At 42.4% G+C, this 21829-nt stretch overlaps 1 protein-coding gene across 4 annotated transcripts in view; it reads right to left on the reverse strand.

Annotated features, from left to right (window-relative positions):
* The window catches only part of CEP112 (centrosomal protein 112), a 1991189-nt gene that overhangs the window by 38174 nt on the left and 1931186 nt on the right, over positions 1-21829 (reverse strand). For all 4 annotated transcript variants that reach the window (XM_069199882.1, XM_069199881.1, XM_069199883.1 and 1 more), the window contains one exon: positions 7121-7222. In XM_069199882.1, coding sequence (XP_069055983.1) covers positions 7121-7222 — 102 coding nt within the window. The remainder of the gene's footprint in view (positions 1-7120; positions 7223-21829) is intronic.

The raw sequence follows: 21829 nt of genomic DNA on the forward strand, positions 1-21829 counted from the left end.
GGGAAGTGACTGTTTGACCTCATGAAATTTTGTCACATAGAGAGGTATACAGTTGATACTGTTGTTAAAATCTGAAACATACAAGGTAAGCAATAACGGCACAAATACACAACCCTGTTTAAGCCGCATTCTGCTATAAATCTTGGAGGGAAACTATGCTACCTCATTCCAATTCAACTTTCACCAAAGTATTGGACTATAATAATTAAATTGTGTGCAATTGGGAGGTAGGTATGTTTCTCCTGCTTCATATATGGCACAGATGATTCTTATTTACCCTTTATGATGCAGACTCAAAGTCAACAACGTAGGCATACATAAACAGCTTAGTTGCAATTAATTCTCCACCTTTACAGATATTGCAAGAATATTATCTAAAGGCCCCAAAGAGGCACTTGCTTGAGGGCCCTCTTAACAATATTCTTGCAAATAAAAGGATATGACTCTGTAACTGGATGGAACTGAGATTGGACCTCTTTTATAGATTGGATGTTCAACTGAGCCTCCCCAAGTATGTGCAGCCACTTCATCCAGATAAGCTTTCGGATCAAGTGGACCATTACGTGGAAGAGCATAGTATAGTTCTGTGACGCACTTAATCCATGCTTTTACAGTGATATAGTTGCATGTATAGTATACTCTCCTTAATTCAATTAGTTTACTCACCACCAGAACTCTTTTTTAGTCTTTGTTGCCATAAATATTAAATAGTTTTATCAATAATCTTTCATTATACTATTGCTTGGAGGCCCGAATAGTTATTTTGTTTTCCTCCATATCACTTACCTTTGTTATCTGCTTCAAATTAAAGGGTCATCAACTTAAATAGTGTTAATTCCCTATTTAGCTCTTTCTTTTTGGATTTAAAGCAAGAGGGGGAACCAAGTCTGTCCACTATTAGTTGAGCGTTGGGCCACTGTGAATCTTATCAATCCGTAGGCTTGTTACTGTTTCCCATTTTTGAACCTGATTTTTTATATCAATTGAGTCATCCAAGATTTCCGAGGATAAGTAGTTATTCCTGAGAAATGGCAAATGTGGCTCTTCCGAAGTAGGTGGAGCAGTTCTAAGAACCAACCCAAGCAAGATCAAGCCTGAGTCAGCAAGGCAATTGTGCAACCTACGCACTTCTCTGATCTTCTGGAGGACCTCAGGAATAGAACCAGAGAAGTCAACTGAAAGCCATACAATAAAGCTTCATTCAATCCAGTTTAAGGCCGCCCCTTCCTTCTTCATCCCAGATTTGATTATTTCCTGACAAGCCTCATCCAGAAAGATGCACCAAGAGCGCAGGTGTGCAACAAATGAATGTTCTATATACAAAGGCACAAAGATTATGTGTATTAGTTGCTGAAAACAGTTAGTGACGTACAAGGCTTAAACTCAAATCAAGATTAAGGAAGAAAAAGAAAAAAAAAATGGCAAATGGTAAGACACAAAAATATATCAAAAGACTTTGGGGCAGAAGCCCCTAAAGGGAATTCAGCGTATATGAGATATATAAGTTCTGTCCACACAATACAGTGGGAAAATGAAACTGTGAGGGAACACAGATGCAGAGAAAAGATATACCTCCGTACACGAACTGGGCAACCAAAGCTCTGAAATTCTGTTCTGGCTCCAACCCTGGCTAACAGGATACCCATAGAGTTTAAAATATGAAATAGCCCTGACGTAATATTAAAGTGAATTAGAAATCATAACTATCTTTATAAGCTTGGACACAGAGGTACAGGCTCAGAGCACTGATGAACATGGATTACTAAATCAAAATGGGATCACCTTTTTCTTTATTGGTTTGTAAAGAGTGAAAAAATACCATAGAAAGTGGTCCTTGCACTAGATAATCCTGCACTAAGAGATGAAACTAGAATGATTTAATTGCTGCTGCGATGCTTTTTAAATTCATAAAAACTGGCCAGCAGGCAAATGGATAATGGCGAGAGTTTCCATTTCTTGTAAGCAAGATATGAGAAAGAACTCCCACCCACATTTGGTAGAAGAACCTGAGGGAAAGCTGCCAGCAAGAGGTTAGCCGAGGGAAGGGTTCTTCTGGACTGAATGAGTTTATCTTTTGCTAAAGTAGTTGGATCCAGTAAGAGGGAGTTTTATGTGCAAGCACAGAACTTAGAAGAGTGTGTTGTTAATAGGAAACCAGTGTACGTGCTTCAGTTGTCTAGAGATATGAGATTATTTATTTATAGATGAAACCTTTATGAAAGCATGTACTAGAATACATTCTGGCAATCACAGTCAACCGCGGCCTCCTCAGTAAAGGAAGTGGTTGTTTAACTATCTCACATGAAATAAATCACACCAAAGAGCAGAAGGTGCAGGCTTCCCAAACTGCCTGACAGGGCGAGTCCCTTTTTCTGACCTGCCCAACTAAGGGAAATCGAAATTCTCTCTCATTTCTACTATGGCCTGAAAATAAATTAGTTATTCTGACACGTGCCGGAACTCCTTTGACCTCTACTGAATGATGTTCCCAAACAGGAATGTTAGAAATTTCAAAGCGCAGAAATACCAACGTGCACCTTAAACCTGAACCCTGCGGTTGCTGAACATCGACAGCACTATAGGTTGCTGCCAATTATAAAGAAAGGTATTGTGGCATTCACTTGGCCGATGCCTGTATCTGGGCGGGCAACAGGCTTCCAGTTTATCTGATGGCGAACGCTGCTGCAGGAAAGCCCTGCAGCGAGATACCCGATGCCCATTCCTCAACTTTCAACTCAAGGAGCAGAATTCTTTTTTTTCTATTTTTGACCTTGACAGGTGACTTAGCGTTCTTTTTTGAACAACGTTATATGCACATGCCTCTTATAAAACACTTCTATAATCTCATAGGGAATAGAAACCCTGGGATGGCGATTCAACTCCTTACGTGCCTACTTAACTCACATTCCCAAGAAAATAAGGACATTATCTGCTACTTTAAATAAACGAGTGGAGTCTGTATAGTTGTGCACCATAAGAAATGTGGAAACTGTCCAACTACTGTAATATGATTAGGGCTCCTGGTTTATGTTTTTCCATTTCCAAATGTCTACATCCATATTTATTTTTTTGTTCACCTTATCAGTATATATCCATCTTTATTTTGTTTTCCGTGGAATAAATGTTGCTGAGATTACTTAAGTGTACAAATCAACAGAAAGAACAAGTTACTTACCTTTGTTAATGCTCTTTCTGGTGATACTTTATCTAACTGCAGATCCACACTTTGTGAATATTCCCTAGGTCTCAGACCTGATTCCGAAACATTTAGAACTAGATTCCTGCACGCTGGTGGGTGGCATTGTGCGACTTCATGCTGACGTTGGCCTTCTCCAGAGGTGACAAGAGCAGCTACATATAAGCACCACACATGCACGCCAACGCCAGTTTTCTTCTTAGGCTGTCCGTGCCTTGAGATGTAGAGCCCATCATTGGCATGACCAGTGTACAGGTCTCTAGACTGGACTGTTTCAGATGGAAAAAGTGTCCAGTTCACAGACCGCAGATTCCTCACCTTGTGACTATTCCCCCAGTCATCTGACTGGATCTCCAAAATCTTCACCTGGACCTTTGCGTACCGGTAGGTGGAATCACGTAGCTTCACAGAGATCTCGTTCTACTACGGAAGTGACGTGTGGCGTCATATGTAAATGCCACACGTGCACTGTCAGTTGCTTTCTGAGCTGTCTGCGCCTTCAGACGCAGAGGCCAATTGTAGTTTGGCTTGGACCAGTATGCAGATCCAATAATGAGCTAGTTGTCCACACGGTATTTCCTGGTACGATCAATATAAAAATGTAGAGATCTTTTTGGATCCAACTGGTGTAGTCTCTGTTCCTCTTCAGCGAGGTGAGGTGGAGTGAAGAACATCAGTAGGGTGATGTTTTGCCCAACATGATAATGAGTCCTTCAGAAGAAGGGAGGCTTAGGTTCTCTAACCAGTTTGTCTGGAGAGAACACAGTGCATGAGTAGTTGACAGAGAGGGCTTGCATCGCTCACCTGCTGGGAGGATGCTATGGCAACAAGAAAGATTCTCTTGAAGGTAAGGAGCTGTGGAGGAAAGATGTACATACGTTCAATGGGAGTAATTATAAGGAACATGAAAACCATGTTTAGGGCCCGCTGGAGCATAATTAACAGAGAAGGATGAAACATATGTTGTAAACCTTTAAAAAACTGCAGCAGGAGACTTAAACAAAAAGGGTGAAATAACCAACAGGTAACCTTTAACTGTGTCCACAGCTAAGCCTTGCTGGAACATGCCACACCTGGCCACAAACTCGTTCCAATGGCAGGCATATGCAGATTTAGTCAAGGGATGCCTGGCTGGCAAGATAAGGTTGACTGCTTCAGGAGGAAGGTCAAAAGCAGTGAACTGCTGCCACTCAATCTCCAAGCATGGAGGTGAAGTGTGAGCAGGTTGGGTTATAGGACCTCCCGAAGTGGCAGGTTGATCAGAGGACAGATGCTCATGCCAAGGAGTTCCAAATACCACACTCTCCTGGCCTAATCAGGTGCCACTAAGATGATTTGGGTGCTGGTAGGCAAACTGGAGTCCCAAGCCTCTGTCTACGCATATTGCATCTCAGAGAGTGAGCAAGCCTTATTGGGAACTTGAATGCACAAAAGTGCTGATATTATGCATTTTCGGCAGTGGTGAAAACAATGAAGTCACAAAGACATTTGCAAAACATTGCGATTTTGTTTTTCATTCCTGCAAATTCCACCACTTTGAGCAAGTTGTGCAATTTAGGGAAACATATGTGCTCGGAATGAGCCAGACAAAATCATAAACTTTAAGAAGAAACCTCTAAAAAGTGCCCTATTCAAACAGCTTTCAATCACTCATAGGTAACCACTTAAAATCCCCACTGTCTTCCTGAGAGGGGTAGCAAAGCCGTCCCTGATCAGTTTCATTGAGTAGTCTCCACTCACTGCATGCATGTGCTGAATCCTACACATGTATCACCTAATTTATCCCACTATACCTGGGAGACAAATGCACTAGTAGCAAAATCCATGAAAGTGGATTCCAGAATACAAGTATGGCACTATATAACACAAAATAAATATATTTTAATGCAAATATATGTAATGTTTCCATCTCTGGAGATGCAACAGCACATGCAAAGCAGAACATGCTATTAGGGTTGGGCAAACATGCCTTGCCTACTGTTTCACTCTCCAGGTTTGAGGACTCCCTCCCACACCTCTTTCTATCCAGAAGTCTGCATCCCATTAGTCACCCAAGGAATAAGCCTTTCTTAGATACAAGAGATGGATGTCGTCACAAAGAACATGTTCTGACGTATAATGTTCTTCTATAATCCTGCCTTGATTGCTCCTTCACCAATCACCCTTGTCCTAGCAGTGTTTTGAAGTTCAATGTTGTGATGCAATGATAGAATTTATGAAGTATTCCAACGTTTCACCTCAGATATTTCAGTGTTTTTCATAGAGCACCAGAACATCAATTTTCATATAAATATTAAGCTTTGGATAGGAGAACAGTGAATGAGTAACTATAAAACATGAAGTCATGGGAAAATTAAATAAAGAGAGGATGATGAGCTACATCATCGACCCGTATACAGAATATGAGGTCAGAAAAGAAACCTTAACACTGTTGCTAATATGCGATCCTCCTACAATGAAGGTAGCCTGCTGACATGGCTGAGATGTATGTTTGGTGGAATGTTACCAAAGAAGGAACTTGGTGCATCTCTTATAGATCAGTGATACATTTAGACCATTCTGAAAGGAAAGTGTTTGAAATATGCCTTGTGGTACGGGATTAGGTATTGATGATTGGGATCTAGGCCAAAAGCTTGAAATTTTGCATTGGAATGCAGAATTATCAATTCATGTTTGGCACACTTCTTCCCTCAATTATAAAGTGTAAAACTCTTGATGAATCACATAGCAAAAAATAGGTTGCGGAAATTCCACATTGGTCATGGAGAATATTACAGTGTGCAGTCTGTGCTCTCACTCCATCTTGAGGACCAGCTATGGCCTCTGTGCAATGAGCACAAGTGTACAGTGGCACTAAAAATATCTTCCCCGATTCTCCAGTAGCCAATGCATGTGAGTAAAGAGCAGGAATTTGAAGTTAAGTGTAGATGGAAGCAGATTGACAGATGGAGTGTCCCTTTTATTCACAATTGAGGCCACCTACCTCTAAGCCCAGTTACCACTTGTGGCAGGCTGGATAGGTGACCTTTGTTCAAAAAGCTGCCCTGTATGGACCTGAAAAGGTTTCTGCCTATCCCAAGATGGAGGAAGTGATATTGTTCACCCTGCTTCTGCACACAAGTAATTTTGTGCATATGAACACAAATCTGGCACCAACTGAGGTGAAGAAGAACATGAAAGCCAGATGGACAGCTCTGAGCTCCAGTATATGTTTCTGTGCTTCTAGAGCAGTGCTGGACTGCAGATGCCACAGATGTCAGGCTCAACGAGGAAAATTCTGCTCCATGTTCCTTTTATGTACAAATTAGAAGTTATATTCTCAGAGAACCTTGATAACAGTGTGAAACGTACTTCTTCTTGTCACGGAAGCACAACCTTTACAGTTTCTTAAAGCAGAAAGCCAGCTTGATGACATGAGCCAGATAATTATGGCCAAATGAGCAGATGTATTCAAACCAAAAGGCATTGCAGAGCAAATCGCCTAATCAGTTTAACATGGCTTCATCTTGCAGTGTAACCACGAAGTTTTAGTGACCAGGATGCAACACAAATTTTTAAAACCAGACTTAGAACACTTGTATCAAGTCTCCTACTAACAGATTACTTTATCCAGGTGCAAGTCCTCTGATAGGTCGACCTTTTCCCCTGGAGAATAAAGGCTGATGTTGATAGACATGCACAAACCTGCAGAAAATAATACTCCGATCTACTTAATTTTTGTGAGTTAAGACGTCAGCATCAGTCCATGGTATTAAAGAAAACACACCTGGAAATCTACATTTCAAACACTTCAGAAGTACTTGAAAAACATCATTGTAGCATAAAGCATTTTGTTTCAGGCATGTAACAAATGACCATCAAGCAAATGTGCCCACTTGCCTTTTGCTATGGGCATAGTCACACACACATATTTTGCATGCTTACCTGTGATTTTAATGAAGCAATAGTGTCTTCAAGTTCTTGTCTTAAATACATAGGCATGAGTCCTTTAACTTTCATTTCACATTCTTGTCGAATACTGTTCACCTGACATTAAAAACACAACTGATCAGGATCTTATAAACCTCAATAAACACATTATCTATAACAAAGGTATATATTCACTTATATTGCAGTATAGAGGCAAAATGCATTTGCACAATGGCTTTTAATAAATTATTTGTAACAGTTGAATCCATTATCCATCCACCGATTTCCCTCAGTCATAAACAGGAGTACATGAGGTTTATTTGTTACCTATCCACTGTGGAATCAATTTTATTTAAAACTCCACCACTTAACTGAATTGTGTGATCCTGACCAAATTTATTCACCAATGTTATTGAGATTATTTATTAGTAGGACTTCAAAAGAAAACCAAAAATCCACCAAATTAAGCATTCAAAATTCAGGACCTGATTTAGAGTTTGGCGGACAGGGGTTACTCCATTACAAATGTGACAGCTATCCTGTCCACCATATTACAATCCCATAATAGCCCATGAAGAACATAATACGGCAGACGGGATATCCATCACTTAGTAACCCATCCGCCAAACTCTAAATCAGGCCCGCAGTTTTACAATTATAGGAGGATGCGATCCATAGTGAAATGTCCTCGACAAATGAGGAAACAAAATAAAAATGTAAAGAAAAAATGAAAAAGGCAATAAATATTTCCTTAACTTAGAAAGTAACAAAGCCCATAATAAATAAATTATTCACAAATCACAACAATCAAACAGTCACTACTATCATTCAGGGTGCTAGATTGGAAACCCCATCTGCCATATACCTGCATTGAAGTCCAGGCCTTTTATGCACATCAGACACAAGACGTAATGTGCATAACCCCAGAGCAAAAAACATAGGCTGTAAAACCAGAGGACCGGCTCGTCCCCGGCGTAATTAAGAGCTCTGTCAGGATATTTTAGTTCAAACAGACCTAATCATCTGAAGGTACAGTTCAGAACTCTAGTCACCACTTTAAACTCAATAAAAATACAAAAGTATATAAAGTAAATTTAACAAAGCCAAATGAAAATAAAATGAAGCAAAACAACTATCAGTTAAAGAGTAGGTGCTGTCAAACTGCCTTTTGAAAGGCCCTCACCCCCTTGGTTTCAGGTGCTGAGCGGCTAGAAGCCTTAAGTCATTTCTTTTAAAGGTTTAGCCATGAAGAAGGGTATTTCCTGATGAAAAAAAACTTTTCTTCGAAAGGCAAAGAAGAATGTTTGCTCTTGACTGCAAATCACCTTCGGATAATTTACTCCATATACCATTGGTGTAACACTGATCTCTACTTACAAATCTTAAGATTGGGGAGTATTAGTAAAGAAACGTGTTTTATCCTTTATATGCAAGTTACATCTGTACTGAAAAACAACTCATTCCCGACAAATGTCAAGTTCTTGTGGCGCCTGGATAAACATATATGTAAGGTGATTTGTTGCAGAAACAGCTGCCATTTAATTTAGGAATGCAGTAGCTTGCTTTCAACTGGGCCTCGCATCTCTGAGGAAAATTTCTATCAGTGAAAGTACTAGATTTCGAGCTCTCAGGTTGAAAAAGTTGCTGGGAAAGCAAGTTCTAAAATTACCTGTCATAAAGACTTGTGCATTGGATTTCACAAAACATCAACAACCTATGTATGCCTCAGCTCACTAACTATTACATTTTTTCGTTCGTAGGGGTGTGCAAAATTTTTATTTCGCCAGCAAAATCTTGAAAATTGATGTTCACTCTAATTGAACATAGCAAAGCTGGAAAGTGTATGCGGAATTTTTCTTTGCAAGTTTTCTTTCTTTGCAGAATTGCTAAATTTACCACAAAGTATGTATTCTGAAGAACCATGCAGTTAGTTTTAAATGTAAGATATCTGATAAATTGTCTCAAAAGTTTTATGCTCAAAGGACTGTAAGCTATCCAAGACAGCCAATAAGCCATCCCAATGGTGAATATTTTGGTCTATAGCATGCATAATTCAATGTGATAATGATCTCTTACCAAAGGCAATTTCAATGCCTGCAGACCTCTCCAGTGAAATCACCATTTCAGAATCAGCTTCCAGGCACATCTCCTAATCTTCAGGCGTCTTCATTGAGGAATCATTAACCTTACCGCACATTTTATATAAGCACATCAACCATGCATATACGTAACCTGGAGTATGCCACACCCCTGCCTAATGCTCTCCGATGTCACATTTCACAGACTTGAGATCAACTACAAATTTGTTTTTTGTGGTAGCTCGGTTCTCGGTAGATCTCTCTCATGCACATCACTACTGCAGATCTTTGTCAGATTGCTGATCTAGTTCCTTAATCTTTCTCTACCAGGTCAATTCTTACACTCATCATGCACACGCAGATCTTTGACAGATGGCAGACGTATTTCCTCAAAAATCACTCTTCCAGGACAGTTATCACACTGTACATGCATGTTCCCAGGACATGCACCATTCTCTGCAGATATCTGTGAATCTCTCTTCTAGGATGCCTCTCATCATCTGAAGATTTTTCTCCAAGGGCACACCCCCGAACCTACAGATATCCATCACTGAATATAGCAGCAGGCCCTTGCTGTATGTTTTAGTCAGAGTCCTTCTAAAGGCTTCTCTAGCTGAAATTCAAACCTTCAGGACCCTGGTATTCCGTGCCATCGAGTTTGTATTTATTTGCTTTTTGAGCAGTACAATAAAAATTCTGTACATCAAACCACTGTGCAAAGTTTGCAAATATTGGTATATAAGAACATAACTGTAGGTGGCTACAGAAAGCTGTGGTTACAGGAAATAGATCATGGTGGAAGGGTGGAGAGAACTGTTTGAAGATAGTGGGTGTCGCTTAAGAAAGGGACAATTTTAAGTTCAAGCTTGAAGGCACTCAAGGAGTGATCAGTTTTAAACGTAGAATTAGTAAAGTCTATTACTAGAATGGAAGCAGGGAAATGTTTTGAATCTCAAAATCACACAGGCGTTTTGAGGAATGTGAGGGGGGAGGATTTGGTACCAGAAACGGTGGGAGAGTTGCAGAAGAGGCTACTGCAAGACACTGAGGGATTTGAATCAAACGACGAACAACGTGTATAGAAACCTACCATACATACTGGGCAAGCCTATTTTCTGTTTGAAGTTAGAGGGATTGTGGAAGCGTGAAATATGTTCCAGGATGAAGAAGGAAAGGGCATGAAAGCAGAATTGGAGAGTTTGAGGAGGAGGGTGTTGCTGTAGTGCAGGCTCTCAATGAATAGTAATGGTTCTGGGTCAGTAAAATTTGAATTAGGAGATCCTCAATGAAAATTCTGTAAGTTTTACTAAGCTGAATTGTTGACTAAAAACTATGAAATGTGAGAGTTTGATTTTAGTTTCAAAGTGTACTCTGGTATTCTAGGTACAGGTGAAAGAGGAGTAGGAAATTGAAAAAAGATGAAATAGGTTTGAAAGTAGCAAACAAGGCAAAATAAATGCTTTCAGTCTAGGAGGGGTTAGCATAAGTAAGGGGCTTGCTATCCAACAGAGAGGCAGTGACTTACAAGAGCTTGGAGAAATCTGTGACAGTGGGGGAGGAAATAAATATTTCAGAGCTAGTTGTGAAGAGATGGTAAAAAGGGAGAAGATGGAATACCAAAGTAATGAACCTTTTGGACAGCCACTTTTAGATGGTTACCACAGAGATGCATGAACACCTGGCCTCAGTGCATAGGATTCTGTGGTGTGAACTAAGAGGACATTTTACTAATTCCAGGATTGGACGATGGTAAGCTGAGGAGGGAGGAAGTGAAGGCCATTTAATACTAGGATTCTAGGTGATAAGTGCATCTGGCTTCCAAGGGCCAATGAAAAAGTGCCCTAGTCTCAAAGCTGAGGCCTGTAGAACTAAAAGAAGATTGATGACTATCTGTTGCAGAGTCCTGCTCTTCTGGAACGGTTCTCAAGAACTGGGCAGACATTCTCTTGTCATATATCTGTTAATGCACTCATGGTCACATTTATACATTATCAACATTTTGAAGTTAACTGGGGTCTGGTGTATTAGAAATACCATAGCAAGGCATCGACCATGACACCCTTGGCATTGCAGTATGGCTTCTGCAACTATAGCCTGGTGAAAGAATCTTGATTTGCAAAACCGGAAGAAAGTAAGGGTGATCGAGCTAAGCACTAAATGTGCAGCTCTTCAGTACTTCGGAACTTTACACGGGTAGAGGTTTCCCTTGGGTCTGCAAGAAAAATGTCAGGTTTTAGTATAAATCGTTTGAAGACTGGTACATGTTTCTTTAAGCCTTGTCCACATCTTTAATGTCTTGTTCAGACATTTTCATTTATTGCTCCTTTGTAAAATTACTGTTGATTTCATTAGTGCTGATTTTCCTTATTAACGTTGCTGAATGGCCCTTTCCTGCTCTGTTCCATGTTGTAAGTGCTGCCTTAAGCAGCGGTGACTACTGTATTTTGCTTGAATGCGGTTTGAAAAAAAAAAAACAACTGCGTTCTTCTTCACAGCACAAAGATACCTTACTTTGAATGTTCGTTCTCTACATCAGAGGGAGCCCAAGTTCAGGAGGCAGCTGTTGCTGTGGTAACCGCACATTAATAGGGGCAAGTACTTCTTGGCAGATTATATACACTTTTTTATAAGCAGAAGCCTTGTTCCCATCAGCTTTACAGAAAACATACAGTGTGCTTGTCTATCAGTGAGTGGTCACAAAAGAACCTCTGCCTAGGGCGCTCACAGCAGCACACTTTTGACACACTCCTCTACTACGGCCGACTTTTTCAATTTAAAGTCAATTAACCAAAGGATAGTTGCCACATAATTCAGAGGAGCATGGTGAGGAGATGATCTGGTACCAGAACCTAATCTTAGATGGAAGAACGCGGTGATGCTAGACATCTTTCACAGTGATTATGAAGGACATAAATGGCATTCATTTATGTGGGTCTACAGAGACAACCATTACCATATCTTTAAGTAAAAGAGGGAATGAACCCTGGGGGCCCACTCACCAGCACCCCGAAAACAATGCATTGGCTTCCTCTAATTGGCAGTCATTCTGAGACTCAATCACTTGAACTCTAAAAACCACTGGACCAGGGTGAAAGAGGGCAAACATTGGGACTCAATCATTGCAATGCTGGCCCCCAGCAAGTGGGATGAAAGCAGATCATCCCGACCCTGAAGAGAGAACACTGGCTCCTTCTGAATGAGAACAAACCCTAGACCTCTTTCACTTCATGCCTGAAGATGCACCTCTAGCTTAATCTGAATGAGCTCAAACACTAGGACCAGATCATCCTAATCCTGAAGACCCACTACTGGCTCTCTGTGAAAGAGCTAAAAAATGTGAGCATCCTAACACTGAAAAAGCATGACTGGTTCCCTGTGAAAGCACCAAAACCTGATGGTTCCAAGCCTGAACACACTCTAACTCCATGCATGCATCCAGACAAAAGTCCAAACATATTTCACCATCCTTTCTTGTTACCTGCTAACTTCCTAACCTTACACTCTGGTCTAAGCTAGACTCTTGCAAGTGGTGGAACATGGGTCACTGATATTGTTGGACTGTGAATAATTATCATCTGATTTCCTTTCATATAACCTCTAAATGCAAAACTTTTACACATTTCATTATAATTCACAAGTGCGGCCCATGTCCTCTTGGATTTAGGGGTCCCACAGAGTCATGGGGTACTTGACTTCTATTGTGCCATTTAGAGCCTTTTACCTGTGGTGCCCTGGGGCCACCTTACTATTGGACTCAAAGGTGAGCATCAATCACTCCCCCTTAGCACTGAATGCTCAGTCAGTGAGGCACAGTACTCCAATGCTATCTTAGAGAGGGGGGTGTAGGCTAGGAATTCAGAACTTAGCAGAGGCAGTAGTACAATTCACCACGTACAAACTTAAGCTAGCCCCTTTAAGTAAAATAGAAAAACTAGACTGTCACTAGGAAAAAGATCACTGCAAATATTCTAGTAATCCATGCTGAAGAAAACTTTTCACCAGGTTAAGAAATGAACTGACTGAAACAGACTTTAGACCCCACTTCTGCAGCTCGGTCTTCGCTGATTACAATGAAACCAAGAGTGAAAATACGAGTGAATGTTATCCGGTTGAAAGATATTTCACTTAACAACGTAAGAAGGAAGGGTTGTCCCTTGTCAGCACTTTTATTTGCCCTCTCAAAATAATGCCTAGCAGCCAACATAAGGGAACACCCAGACATGTTTTGGACCACAATCATAGTGGAGCAACATAAAACCTGCCTAGTCACTGATGAAGTATTTTTAACTTAATCCAGATGTATCACTAGAGGTGCTCTATACTCAGCTGTAGTTGTCTGAGCAGCTTGCAGGACTCTTGATCAATAAATACAAATCAGATATACTGAATTTCACACTTCCTTAAGAACATGCTGACGGACTGAAATCGAATGATGCCTTCAAATGAACCAACAAATCCATTACATACCTAGAAATTAATCTTATGACTCCTAGATCGATATTGTTGGTGGCTAACTGGCTCCTGCTTTTGATGGCTATCCCAATGGACCTATTTAAATGCAGGCCTCTTTTTTTCAGACCGATAGGCCCTATGTTGGGGGGGTCTGTCCCTCTGTCAATTTCCAAACAGGAGTTAGAATAATAGCATTAGGGAACAGAAACCTTTGTATGGGAGGGGAATGGGGAGAGGGTGCGAGTAGGGTGTGGTGTGTGGTTGGTATTGGCGAGTACGTTCTAGACCTTTAAATATTATCAAGCTGCACATATGAAGCTGTTGCAAGCATAGGCAACTAGGGAGTCTGAGAAAATGAACATGGATCATGCAAAAGTGGGCAGGTACCTGGGGAATTTACTGTGGCTTCCCAATAACTCAAGAGTGACACATGTATATGTCAGTGCCATTACAAGTACCCTGATACAATCTCGGCTTTTATAGCACAGCAGATGGGATTGACATTATTCCCATTATGCAATACACCCAACTACCATTAATTCAAGACTTCACCTTGAAATTACAAGACCCAAAGTTCTGGAGATGGATGGAAAGAGAATGACAAACCTTAAGAGATATTTGCCAAAGGAGTGATCTCATCCTTTGCCCAGTGTAAGAAGAATATATATTTGACAGAATTAGATAGAGATGTGTATGCCCAAATGTGCCAAAGGGCAATGCGTCCATCAAGATAACAGCAACAATAGACCAACTCTGAACTATTTGCATCTAAATGTGTAACCTCCAGATGAGTGATGCTAACCATATATAAAATGCTGAAAAGGGGAAAGGCACACAGGAAATGGAAGTACTATATCATGCAACATGCGAGGAAACAACCAAAAAAGAATAGCAAATTTGTGGGATGATAATGCAAAACACTATCAAAATATTTACACAAATAACAATGTTACAAATTGACGTTTAACTTGTATCTGACATTGGAATGGCTCAATCATGTTTGCGAATACAAAGGAAGTATGTTCGGAGATGTATAACCATGGATGGCTTGGACATTCATATCTGGTATACCTGTCATGAGTGCACAGCTTTTGGAATGATCTGCTGAGAAGCATCCAGCAAATACCAGGATATCCCGTCCTGGATCTGCCGAGCACTTTAACATAAGTGCTAAGAAATACATGCACAAAATCGATGCTTAAGATTTTACTATAACGTTTACTGATGGTGGTAAAACAACTTACAGCAGCAAATTGGAGGCTCCAAGACACACCCCAGTTGACTTGATGGTATGGGAAGCTGTAGAACGTTTTGGCCATGGAGAAAATTATGTACAACATGAATGATCAACATAAAGTCTTTAGAAAGGTTTTGCACCCGCTCTTAAGTTAACTGACTCAAATAGACAATGATGATACCAATGCAAAGGGCACTAGACCTGTGTTACTAATACCAAACCCAAACAATACATGAAATAATGCACTAATGGAAGAAGCAAGTTATGACTTTTTATGTGGTGAATACAATATTTCTGAAGGTTGTATGAGGGAGAATGTTAAGGGAGGGTTCTACAGTTACTTTTTGGATAAAAATCTTACTTAAAAGTGCTTGGCGTTATAGACATAGTGGAAATTGGAAAATATAAGTATTGAGGCAATCAATCATTGATTGTTGATTGCAATATAACATGGAGGCAACCAAAGAATAAGTTACTTACTTGTGGTAAAGCTCTTTCTGGTGGATATTCTACTTACTACAGATTCCTAACTTGGAATACTCCCCAGGTTCCAGACTGGATTTAGAAACGTTTCTTTAGAGATACTCCCATATGCAGATAGTTGTCACTGTACCACTTTGAAAGTGCCGGAAAAAAGCAAAGCAGAGAAATATATATAAATACCCTCAGAGGTGGCACGTGAAAATTGTTGGTACTAGTATTGTTGGGAGTTTTTGGGATGTTAAAAAGAGGCCATTCAAAAGCACAGGGAGTTTTCAAGGCAGTGAGGAATCTGCAGCTAGAGTATTAATCACAAACAGTGTTCCCAAAGGTAAGTTCTGGTGGATACGTCTAACCGTAGTTACCTTAGAATAGGTACCACTGCTGTACCTTCACAGGTGGAGGGTCTATGAAGGGGCCTCAGACCCAAATGTGCCCTTCCCACCAGCCCTGGCAATCAAAGCAGTAGTGCTTTGTGAATGTATGCACTGACACCCATGTTACAGCATGGCAGATAGCAGAGAGGCACTCTGTGAACCAATGTACTGGTAGCAGCATTAGCACTGTTCCAATGGCCTCTAAGATCTTCCAGGGCCCGCATCTGGGACAGTTTATAGCAGTTCACAATGCAGAGGACTAGCCACCTCGACAGGGTTCTCACCTGCACAGCCTTTCCTTTCTTCTCCCAGGAAAGCCCCTCAAAAAGCTGATCATCCACACAGTGTTCCTTATAAGATCAATGTGAAAGTGTAGAGCCCTTTTGGGATCCAGCCAATGGCGCTTCTCCTCCTGTTTCAAGGAGTGGGATGCAGGAAAATGGAGGCAGGGTGAAGGACTGCGGTATGTGCAAGGGAGTCATGAATTTTGGCAACAATGCCACCGGATTCCTCAGCACAAACTTCTCTGAGAAAAAGGTGGTGTATGGCAGTTGCACTGAAAGTGCCTGTAGGCCAGTCACATGACAATCTGGCATAATTGCAAAGAACAAGGCAGTCTTTAAAGTCAGGAGATGCAGTAGGCAACTATGCATCAGCTCAAATGGCTGAGAAACGTCACTACTAAGTTAAGACCCACTGTGGCATCACAAAAGGGTTGGGAGGGAACATGAGTGTCAATCCTTTAATAAAGCCCACCACAACATGCAATTTAAACAAGGACAATTGTCCCAGTAAATAGAGAAAGACCAACAGGGCATAAATCCCACCACAACAGCTGATTTAAACAAGGGTGATTGGTCCAGTAAATGGAGAAAGACCAAAAAGGAAGACAGAAAACCTTAAATAGTGTTCACTGCAAGGACTAGTTGGGCTGAAGACAAAATAAAGGAAAGGACACCCACCAGCTTTTTCTTGTAAGATGTCAAGATTAAGAGCACTGCACCAGGCCACAACTTTGTCCACCACCAATCGAATTTTTTTTTTTGGAAAGGGGTCTGGCAGCAAGGATAAAATTCAAACCCTCAGGCAGCACATCAAACAAGAATTTTATGGCCTGTGTTACTCATGGATAAGGGTTGATATGACTCATCGCTGGGGATCCTTATCCGATTTAAGTATTGTCACAATCAATGCCTCCCGCAGAGAGGTGGAGGACTAAAGCAGTAAGGGATTCCTCAAACATGGCAAGGAGATGTGGGGTGGGGGCATGGGCAAATTCCATGTAAAAGGACATGGTAAGGCAATCCAAACCAGGAGCCATGTCCCCAGGTAATACATTCATAATCAACGCAATCTCCTTTAACGAGAAGGGCTCATCTAGAAAGCACCAATGACCCTCCTTGAGTCACAGCAGCACCAGGGAATCAAAGTAAGAGGCGAGATCCTGGCAAGGTGCCAGTTGCCTAGTGACAGAGTGAGGAGAAAAAAAATGTTAATTTTCCTTCCTATGGTGTCAGTACACACATGGTCATTGGAATAGTCCATTAGCACATCTATATAATCACTTGTCCATGGTCTGCGCAGCAGATTAGCCATTGTCATGCCTACCCTTACTGTATTGCTGAGTGTGTGCCTCCTTCCAAGATACAGAACTTCCCTCTGCGCCTCTTCCTCTTACTCCGTGAGTTTACTGCGGTTAGATGCTAATTGGTTGCACTACAATTAGCAGAATGCTGGAGCTAGAGCCCTCGTATTTCCTCCATCAAGCATGGAAGCTTGCAGCACACACGCCTGTTTTGCTACGTATGCTCTTCTAATCACAACCTTAAAGCCCTCACAAAGGGAGGCTCCCTATTCAACTGAGCGCTCATTGAGTTCGAAGTATTTAAAAACAGCCAATCTAATCTCCTTCAGGAACACCTGATCACACAGCACCACGGTCGGGACGCACCATGAGAATGCATGTTTACCCCCCAGGAGGAACCATCTCCAACACTGGTGCATTGTCTGACAATGTTCTTGGCAGGTGTGTGACATTTGTGATCAATAGACTTATATCGCGTATTGCCAAGCAATAGTCAATGTGTGACCATGTGGTGTGAGTAGGTGCAATAGGGGTGCCCTCTGCGCTACCTAAATGTTGGGAGTGCCAGATGTCTGTGAGGTCATTATCTGCCATGAACAAACAAATCGGTGAGGCCACATGAGGGTGTGGGCGACAAGAGTAACTGGATCTGTCAGCTACAGGGTCAAGGACCACATTGATATACTGCCCCCACAGAGAATCACCCAAGGTCCTGGCGTACCCGCAAGTCTCCAAACCTCTGAGAAGAACATGCCGCCTTCTCAACTCGTTCGCTCTGGCATTCAGGGACTCTGCCAGTTGGTTGACAGCCAAGGAAATGTCCTGGAGCTCAACTAAATTCAGTGGCGCAGAGCCTCCTGGCACAGAGCCCAGCACCCCACTGCACCTTGTTAACACATATCAATGGTGTTGTCCGTGAGAACCAGCATCAGCCTCTCTTTGATGGACAGCAGAAAGGCCTTCAGAGCCAGACAAATGGCCTGCAGCACCAGCAGACAGATGTGGAGCTGATCTTTTGTTAGAGACCAAAGACTTCGGATCACCTCTCACACATTGCATCCCCAGCCCAGCAAGTACATGAACGTCAGTTCTTGGTGGGGAATGGAGAGGGGCCTGCCACTGAACCTATTTTGTTCCAGCAACCCCTTCTGCAGATCGTGAGCTGATTCCTCCATGAACTGGATGACACCCATTAGGTTTCCTCGATTCTGGGCATACTGAAACTTCAGATTCTGTTGCAGAATGTATATATATATGCTACCCAGCATAGTTGTCAAGGAAATGCAGGAGGCTAACAGGCCAAGAAGTCTCAAAGCTGCTCTCAACGTGATCCAGGACTGAGGTTGAAACATCAGAATCATAGTTCGAATGTGCTGGACTTGTTGCAGATGAGGAAAGGCCCAGGACTGCACTATAGCCCACACAGCTCCAATTAATGGAAGCCTCTGCGAAGGAGTCAGGTTCGACTTCGGATTGTTGATGGCGCACCCCAACAATGTCAGGAGGTTTGCAGTCATCTGGAGGTGGCCTATGACTGACTGAGGTGAGCCCGTCTTCAACAGCTAGTCGTTGATGTACTTGAAGACTGGTATCCATGAACTCTGAAGATGGGCCACAAACATCAGCACCACCACTTTTGTGAACTCGTGAGGGACGTGAAAGAGAAGAAAGGACGAAACTGAGCACAGCAAACTGAAAATGCACCCGACCTACCTTGATCTGCAGGTAACTTCTGTAAGACTGCAGGACGGGTATATGTAAGTACTTGTCCAGCAGGTCCAAGGGCACTATATAGTCACGTTGGTCCAGGGCATACAAAATGTAAAGGTTTAAAATGTGCTGGAAATCCTTTTTATTTTCGGTACAAGGAAATAACAAGAGTAAGAACACTCTTTCTCCACCTCTGGTACCCTCTTAATAGCTCCCTTGAAGGGTAACACTTGCACCTCCTTCAGAAGAATGGACAGATGATCTTCTGTAATTTTCTCTGATGTAAGGAGAATGTTTGATGGGGCAGAATGAAAGGGTGAGGAATTGCCATACTGAAAATTTGTAAGACCCATCTGCCATGATAATCTGTTGCCACCCTGGGAGGAAGTACTGAATGGGCATGCGTCATCAAGGGAAAACCACAGTGGTGTGGTGGAATGGAAGGACTAATGCCCCTGCTGGCTTAGGTGCTGCCTGTCAGACCCATTTGGGACCGCCCGCAATATCTCATTGGCCAGGCCCAAAGGGCATGCATGTAGCGACCTAACAGGTAGACAGTACTACATTACTAAGGTGCTAGATTGTTGTAGGAAACCATAAGCCTGCCAAAAGCCTTAATGCTCTAGGAATCCCTATCAAGAGGAGCCATTGGGAACGAACTGGGACTCACTTTACTGGCTGAAGTCAAACCACAAGGCTCTCAGCAATAAGACGTTTAGTAGGAAAATCAGAATCAACAGGAGCCAGTCCATGATGCCTGGCCACCTGTCTATTCATTAATGGGCAGGAACAGGGTTTGGCAAAGTGGCCATCAAGGGATCGGTGAGGGCCCTTATTATAAGGGAGCAGGTGCTCAGAGGTACCGGGCCCAGGCTGCAAAATGTCCGTAAAGATGTTAATTCTGGTCTCAGCTGAGGGCAGCTATAAATCCAGGACCTCAACTGCCCGCTGAACCACTGACCCACCAGTGGAATGGAGGCACATTCTTTCTTGGTGGCACAAGTGATGAGTCAAACTCTGCCACAGGGGAGGTGTCAAGCCCACTTGCCTCTTGTAAATCCATGTAAATTTTATCATCTGTGAAAACGGGGTTGGTGGTGGAGGGGGCAGTGGGGGGGGCTAGACCATCTCCATCCCCACCATCATCATCCACATCCGGGTGTGGGGGGACAAGCTCCTTCCCCACCATCGTCATCCACATCCAGGGGCATACCTTGTTCAGAGTCCAAGCCAAAAAGATAATAGAGCATCTGTCGACTTGTCAACCCCGGTAGAGGTAATTAGTCAGTGACAGGCTGTAGGATGATTGGTTACTCATTTGTAATCTCATAGGATGACATCAGTCAAGACTGCGCTGAAGTCAGCTCAGTGTCCAACACTGGAACCAGCACTGGATCCTCCGGCACCAGTGTTGATGTGAAAGGGCCAGTTCTTGGAGCCGGAGTGGAAGCTTGTGCCAGAATGGAAGCTTGTACAGAGTTAATATGGAGTCCGAAACAGTCCCTAGGAAAGATCTAAGTGGTAACCTGACTAGAGGCCCTTTTGGTTCCTTGGGAGCCGGAAGCATACGAAAAATCTGCAGCATGGCCACCTTACAAAATTCAGTCTGCTGCAGTATCACTGATGGCCCGAGAAACTTGGGGTGCACCGGGATCAGCTGAAGAATCGGCTCCATAACCAGAGACCTCAAGGATGAGCAATTCACTCCATGAAATTTTTGCGCTTTCTGTTTAGGTTCAGAGTCCTGATTTGCTTTTTTTTATATTTGAGCTTGGATTTTGACTTGGGCATACACGAGAACTACAAGCACAAAGCTCAATGCTCGCTTGAATAAATATTCTCTGCCTGTAACTTGGAGCAGACTTGCACAAAGGCTATGGCTTCTTTTATTTGGCGACATATAGCTTCCCTTTCCAGTCTCGGATTGACTTCAAGTGCATGAAGGCACATTTATTGCACAACTTTGATACATGGCCAGAGCACAGACACTGTAGATACACCTTGTGGGGGTCCATTATCAACATTTGTATTCTGCAGTTGCGGCAACTAAACCATCCCTGCCGACTGACTTTGACACAGGGTTTTATAAACAATAAGCCACTGCCCATTTGCTATATTTAAGAGTTCTTCACAATACCCCACTGCCCATGGTTGACGACAAGAGGGCCAAATTGGAACATCAGGGAAAGCGTTTTCTTTCCCAAACAATGCTCTAGGGCGAGTGCCCCTAGGTCCCAGAAAGTGTGACTTAAAATTCAAATATCTTGTAACCACTGAGCTGTTTTGGTTGATGTGTGGGGTTTCAATGTTTACAACTTCACTGACAACGCCACCACACTCTCACAGAGAAGACAGGAGAAACGACCATGCTCATGGTCCCGCTGAGAGCAGCCAGAGACACACAGAGATCCAGAGATGGAAATGATTCACCAAACTTCCTTTACTGGAATAATTCTCTCCCTGGGCCTCGCAGTGAAATGAGATGATTAATTAGTCTCTCTACAAAGCTTCCTCAGACAGCATGCTGCTGGGGTGTGATCTTCTCTTCTGGACAGCTTTTCCTCACAGATACAGGGTACAATCCTTGAAGTCCTTTTAACAGTAGTTGGCTTCCTCAAGGCAGAGTCATGCAGGCCTTCTTGCAGAGTTTATCACCCCAACTCCCATGCACAATTCTTAGACTGGGTAGATAACTCCAGAAGGCAGATGCTCCTTTGGCGGTTGAAGTACATCAATCACCTGAATCCAGCAAGGTGTCCCCCTTTCTTCCAGGCAGTCTTCAGTCTCTTTGCATGATGGGCCTCG

The sequence above is a fragment of the Pleurodeles waltl genome, chromosome 7, assembly GCF_031143425.1.
Source record: "Pleurodeles waltl isolate 20211129_DDA chromosome 7, aPleWal1.hap1.20221129, whole genome shotgun sequence".
NCBI classification, from domain to species: Eukaryota; Metazoa; Chordata; class Amphibia; order Caudata; family Salamandridae; genus Pleurodeles; species Pleurodeles waltl.